General features: G+C 49.5%; 1 protein-coding gene across 1 annotated transcript; it reads left to right on the top strand.

Moving 5' to 3' along the window:
• Nucleotides 1-7: 7 nt before the first annotated feature.
• LOC114488017 (neuron navigator 2-like) lies at nucleotides 8-5,906 on the top strand. The gene is made up of 2 exons (XM_028501460.2): nucleotides 8-585; nucleotides 3,484-5,906. Exons 1-2 carry the CDS (start codon nucleotides 229-231, stop codon nucleotides 3,607-3,609), a joined length of 483 nt encoding a protein of 160 aa, XP_028357261.1. The 5' UTR covers nucleotides 8-228; the 3' UTR covers nucleotides 3,610-5,906.
• Nucleotides 5,907-6,398: the final 492 nt, after the last annotated feature.

Raw genomic sequence — 6,398 nt, forward strand, 5'->3', positions numbered from 1 at the left:
ATTGACTGGCCACGGTGGGAGTATTCATATCATGGAAATTGGCAAACACTTCAAATCAGAGAGTTGTTTTCCAAGTTGGATCAGCGAGGCTTAGAGTTTAGGGCGACACAGTGAGTCAGTGGCAGAGCTGAAGTGTGAACCCAGGTCAGGCTGACTCCAAAGCCAGTGCTTTTACTCCCTAGGTCATGCTGCCTTTGGTCTCGGCACATCAAGGTGTCCGTGCCTTGGATGATTTCCTTAGGATTTCTTCTGGAAGTGGAATTACTCCATCAAGAGAAGCATAATGCTGGACTTGGAGAGTTTTTCAGAAAGTTGCAAAACCAGGCCTGCAGAAGAGGTCTCGGCCCACTTCCTAACTGTTCCTTCTTTGTCTGTTTCCAGCTGTATGGAAGGCGGGCCCCCTGGGAGGACCCCGCCAAGTGGGTGATGGACACCTATCCTTGGGCAGCCAGCCCTCAGCAGCACGAGTGGCCTCCCCTCCTGCAGCTCCGGCCCGAGGATGTCGGCTTCGACGGCTACTCCATGCCTCGGGAGGGGTCAACCAGCAAGCAGATGCCCCCCAGCGACGCTGACGGAGACCCGCTGGTGAGTTCTCGGCTTCCAGAGCAGCTCGGCATTCACTGAGCACTTACTGTGTATTGGGCCTCATGCCAGGCACACCGGAAATTTGGAGGTGACTGAGCCCCAGCCTTGCTTTGGAAGGCTAGACCGATCCCAAGATTTGGGACATTTTTGCCAATATTTTCTTCCTTGTTTTTAGTTTTTCACTCGTGTCTTTAACCCCTCTGAAATTTTTCAGATAAAAGTTCCAGAATTTGATTTGTCTCCCTAAACGTCCTTACACCACTCTTCGCCCTCTGGTTTGAATGCCAGCTTTATCACGTCTTGCCCAGTAGCCCAAGCCAAATGGTCAGGAGCTTAGGCAGGGAGAGGTTTGAGGGCGAGAGGGACTCATGGAGGAGAGGGCAAGGGGGCCTGAATGCGGGTCCCCTGGCCAGTGACATGAGTTAAGCCTTTAACACTGCCTGAGCACCTTTACTCCACCGATGCTAAAGCAATAAAGGCCCTTTAAGAAGAACCAGGGTCAGAGATCATACCACTACAATTCTAGAACTCTCTGCCAATGTAAGACCCATACATAGGCGTACTGCGAAATTAGACCTAATAAATCAAAAGCCCTATTAAAAGAAGTTTGAAGCACATATACCGGAACCTCCCATGGTTAAATGACCATTATCATGCTATAAATTTAAACCTGAGCTCTCTTGGCAACTAGGGCAAAAGGAAAAACACTGCAAAGAATATTGCTTGCATTACCTAATGAAAGAACATATTCATAAGAGATGCGGCAGGATTAAAAGACAGTTGACTTGGGCTTCCCTGGTGGCGCAGTCGTTGAGAGTCCGCCTGCCGATGCAGGAGACGTGGGTTCGTGCCCCGGTCTGGGAAGATCCCACATGCCGCGGAGCGGCTGGGCCCGTGAACCATGGCCGCTGAGCCTGCGCGTCTGGAGCCTGTGCTCCGCAACGGGAGAGGCCACGATAGTGAGAGGCCCGCGTACCGCGAAAAAAAAAAAAAAAAAAAAAAGACAGTTGACTTGCTGTTCTATCCCTAGTGACTGATTTGCTAGATAAAAGATAATAATAATAGGTACTTTGGGGTTGTCTGCCACTCCTGACTGGCGGGATGCAGCTGTGGTCCTCTTGAGACATTTTACATGGGAATTTTATGTTAAATGGATTTATGGCTTGTATTACTAAGCACAACCTAATTTGCAGTGTTTACCACAGTGGTTTTCCAGAGGAAAGGATCAGCCTGTAAAAGGCTATTTCTAACATTAACCGTTACTAAAAGCCAAAGTCATGGAACTATTTTTGTGGGTCCAAGCTCATGAACTCTAACTTATGTAAAACTAGAATTTAGGATATCTAGAGGAAAGAATGGCCAGCTCAGCCCTGGACATTTCTTTTCTTAACCAGGGATATTTGTGTCACTGACGAAACACAGAAGGCATTTAGGTAAGACCCGGGGTTCTCCGAATAGATACACAGAATTGTCCTTCCAACCTCAGGCTCCCAGAAGTCAGCTGTGCCGGCCCAGCTACCTCTACTTACCAATTTAGATACTTGGTGTTTCCCCCAAGTCCTGGTCTCTCTGCCCAGGACCACAGGTGTCTGCTATGATAGCCCTTTTGTTAACTGATCTCTCACCCTTCTGAGACTGAGTCCTCCAGGAGGGCAGAACTGTCCTGTTTTTATTCCAGACCATATCCTATGGGTACACAGGGAATGTTTGATGAGTGAATGAGTAATCCTGGCTGCGAAGGATTTTTCTTTGTACTTCCGCTCTACCCCTTCCCAGTTGCAGCCATGCAGATGGACACCAGATGGTGGTGCTTCTGTGGTTGGCCCACCCAGGCCAACTCTGCTAGGCACCCTGAGGGACAGCCAGCCAGAGGGCAGCTGGGCTTCAAGCCCAGCTGCACCAAGTCTGAAGATAGCTCAGAGAGACCCTATCTTCCTAATTTTGCTAGATAAAATATAAAATACATAGACACACAGTTTATAGTTGTAAATAAAACTAAAGTATTGATAGTTTTCAGTTCCCCATCTCCCCCTTGAACACAAATGACCAATAGACTGTAGACCAGGGAAGATGCAAGAACACTGTCTTTAAACTCTTAAGAGAAATGATGGTGATGATGATAGCAGATTTATCACATCTATTGAACAGTTGCTATGTGCCAGGCCCTATCCTAAGGGTTGAATACACACCATGTCATTTAATTCCCTACTTCAGCCCTATGGGATGGGTACTGCCGTTTTCTCTATTCTGTGGATGAGGAACTGGTGGCTCAGATACATTAGATAATTGCCCAAAGGTTTCTGAATTGGAATCCAGGCCTCTCTGTGCTCCAAGGCTCTGCTTTACTGATGCTGTCCTCCGCCTCCCCATGGAGGCCTTGACAGGAGCTGGAGCCCAGGTGACTCCAGGCTGCCCTCTGGCCAGAGCCAGGACTACAGATGGGCTCGATGCTCATCGAAGCGGGAACCCTGTGCCTCGAGGTCAGCGGTGCTGGGGCGCTTGGCTGGCATCTCACCCAGGCTGAGGGCTATATTTGAGTAAGGTGCCCGTCCCAAGTAAAAAATATATACATATTATCTTTTAGAGGATTTTGTATCTTCAGTGATCTGCACGTATTAATCCACACCGTAACGTTATAGGGCAGGTATAATTATTCACATGTGACCAGTGAAGAAACTGAGGTGTAGCAGTTAAGTCACTGGCCCAAGGTCATGCAGCTAGTAAGTGGTGGAGCCGAGACTTGAACCCTGGAAGCCTGGCCGAGGGCCCATGCTCTCGTCCACTGCGGGCCACAGTTCCCAGGGTGAGTCTAGAGGAGGTGGCGTGAGCTTTGGAGAGGCCAGGCGTGGCCGGCTGACCGGACCGGAAGCCATGTCGCAGTCTCCGCTCTTTCCCCAGATGAACATGCTGATGAGGCTGCAGGAAGCAGCCAACTACTCCAGCCCCCAGAGCTATGACAGCGACTCCAACAGCAACAGCCATCACGACGATATCCTGGACTCGTCCCTGGAGTCTACTCTGTGACGGCCGGGCCACGGAGCCTGCCCTCCTGCCCTCCACCTCCCTCCTCTGCACCACCCTGAGGGCGCCCTCCTGAGCCAGCCCCCGGCCTCGGCGTGAGTGCCGCACGAAGACCCGGACCCTCCTCGTCCTCCAGCCTTGACCTGGGTGCAGGCACCCCGGGCCAGCTGCCTCGGGACCGCTTCCTTCACAGGGAGAACTGCACCATCTTCTGTGTCAATTATTGTCTTGCCTTGTTGCTGTGACCTTCCTAAGACACTGAAAGATACTTCTCGGGAAAGGACCATCACCGTTGAAATGAAAAGGGTTTTTAAAAAAAAAAGCCAACCCACTTGAAGCTCTGAAACCAAACAGCATCCTGCCCTCAGCGGCCCAGAGACAGAAGAGATTAGAGCAGAGCTGAAAACGGAGACAGCAGGGCCTCCTCCGCGCACAGACCCTGCAGCTCCAGCCCCGCCGCCGCCCTTCCACCACACCGGCCACACAGAGATCCGCTGCCAGCCGGGGCCCTTGCTTTGGTCACACTGAACCAACTGCAGAGCCGCATCGCAGGAAAAACTTAGGAAAAAACAAACCGTGCTTTCTCTTTGGTTTGTTTTTTTAAATGGTGCTCTCCTTACCCGAGAGGTATTCTGCCTGTTCCAGTTCCTCCCCCGCCCTTCAGACCCATCAGCCTCTGGTTCTTCCATAAGAGAGAGCGAGGCCAAGCGGATGTGGCCGTAAACGCAGAGCTGCATGTGTCTGTTTCCTTCTCGTACAGAAATGAATCAGGTCTTATTCCTGCTAACACTGTGTACAGTGAGAATTGGTCTACCTTGGCGAACCGATCACCCCTTTGAAAATGAGGTTGAGTTTCTCCCTTTCTGACTCTTTTGATTTTGAAGACTTTTTTCCCCTCTCCTTCCCCTCGTGGTCAGAATCCATCCTTTGGTGAACGTGAGAACCGCAGGAGTTGGCTTTTGGTTTGGTCCTGCTGAGTTTTGGTTTTCCGTTGTCCACCCTCACAGTTCTGCACACTCGCTGCCTCCTGCTGGGGCCGGGGTCGCTGTGCCCTGGACAGTGGACCAGGACCCCGTCCTCAGCGCGTGGGTGAGCGGGACCTTGCCTTTCCTCCTCGTCCTCGAGGCTGCAGGACACACGTCGACACCTCCAGCATGCCAGCCCCGACCTCAGGTGGGGTGTGAGGTCACCTCGCAAAACACTTGCACTTTCCCCAGAACCAACGTGACGTCACACAAGTCAACGGGTGGAGGCAGCTGCTCCCTTCCAGAAGCTCCGGCCTCCGGCGGACGAGCCTTGCCTGACCTCTTCGGTGCTGACCTTCCCAAAGCGATGCCTTAACTGGTTTTGTACTCACCGTGTTCACTGATGAGTGTCGTGCCTGCCTGGGGTCTGTTTTTCTGTTTTCCCCATCAGAGCAAACAGGGCTAACAAGTCATCTGCTCACTAGGAGAACTCAAGCTAATGTGACTTTTTTCTCATCCAAAAGACTCATTCGTGTGGATGCGTGACTGTGGGAAAAAGAAAAAGGAAAAAAAAAAAAATTTTTTTTTTTTTTTTTTTTTTTTTTAAGGCTCTTATCAGTCTCCAGCTAACGCCCTGACTAGACAATGATCTGTCTTGTGCAGGAAAAGGCAAAAGTTCCTACCATGTTACATGACATTGTTGAGCCATGCTCTGCTCGTATGTGTCTTCAACATACCGGTATTTTCTCTACAGAGTGTGGTCAATCTTTGAGTCATTTGTTTCTGTTTTATTTTTATCAGACCCCCATGGGGGGGAGTCTCTGTTAATGATCAGGGTTTTTACTCCATTTTTTTTACATTTCTATCTCCAAAGGTCCCTCTCTCAACATCTTTTATTTTCTTACCACAAGAGCTTGACCTGAAAGCAGTCACATTACATTGGATGACACCATTTGCTTCCTCTTTGAAAGGAAAAGGGGAATGTGTCCCTCTAACAGGTGAATGGAAAACCTCTCAGCGTGCTCTTTAATCTCAGTACACTCAGACTCTATTCTGCTAAGCCTTCCTTAGTCATCTGGGTGTGTGAGTGTGTCTTGTTCTGTTTTGTTTTTCATAAAATGTTTAAAGCATGTATTTAGCCTGTGACCTCAGGGGTCAGTCACACCCTGAGCCTTCTGGTAAACCTGAAGAATGGTCCTTCTCAATTTATCTCCCAGCGATGACCTTACACGCTCATACTGTGAATTTGGGAGGAGGTGCAATGGACTCCTCCTCTTGGGCAGTTTTCCCGGTCACCTTGTGAGTAGACACCTGCCAATATCCCTTGAAACGTTTTTTTTTTTTTTTTTTTTTTTTTTTTTTTTTTTACAGCACCCTCTTTTCTCTTTCTTTTCTCCCCCGTCCCACAGACTTCCCTCCCACCGGGTCCAGGCTCTGCGCCGAGACCTCTGTCCCTGGTGCTGCCTGACAAGTGAACGGTGGTTTCAAGGAGTGTAGCCTTGTACGAGTCACAGCTCGGGGTCGTTCCTACAGTTTCCGGAAGCAGGGTTGTCTGATATGCACATTTCTTACTTTGGTCCTGTTTTGCTTTTGTGTCACTCACCTTTGACAAAGTGACTTTGTGCTCATTTAGGGCTCTGTCCGAAATGCTTCCATCTTGCCTTTTTCTACAGTTAGGCTAATTTTGAAAATGTATGAAATTCTATGCAACATTTGTGTTGAATTACCAATGGAAGCCAAAAGTTTTCTTTCCAAACTGCCAAGAATTTTACAGGCCATAAGTGAGATGGGAATTCCCTTTAGTTTAAGGTGGTGGGTGGGCAGGGC

Source organism: Physeter macrocephalus, chromosome 16, assembly GCF_002837175.3.
Source record: "Physeter macrocephalus isolate SW-GA chromosome 16, ASM283717v5, whole genome shotgun sequence".
NCBI lineage: Eukaryota > Metazoa > Chordata > Mammalia > Artiodactyla > Physeteridae > Physeter > Physeter macrocephalus.

Bases quoted from the DNA above. Each gene is read 5' to 3' on its own strand.
- LOC114488017 (XM_028501460.2), top strand. From the start codon at position 229: ATGATTTCCTTAGGATTTCTTCTGGAAGTGGAATTACTCCATCAAGAG. The intron at 586-3,483 runs GTGAGTTCTCGG...CTCTTTCCCCAG, and splicing joins ACGCTGACGGAGACCCGCTG to ATGAACATGCTGATGAGGCT.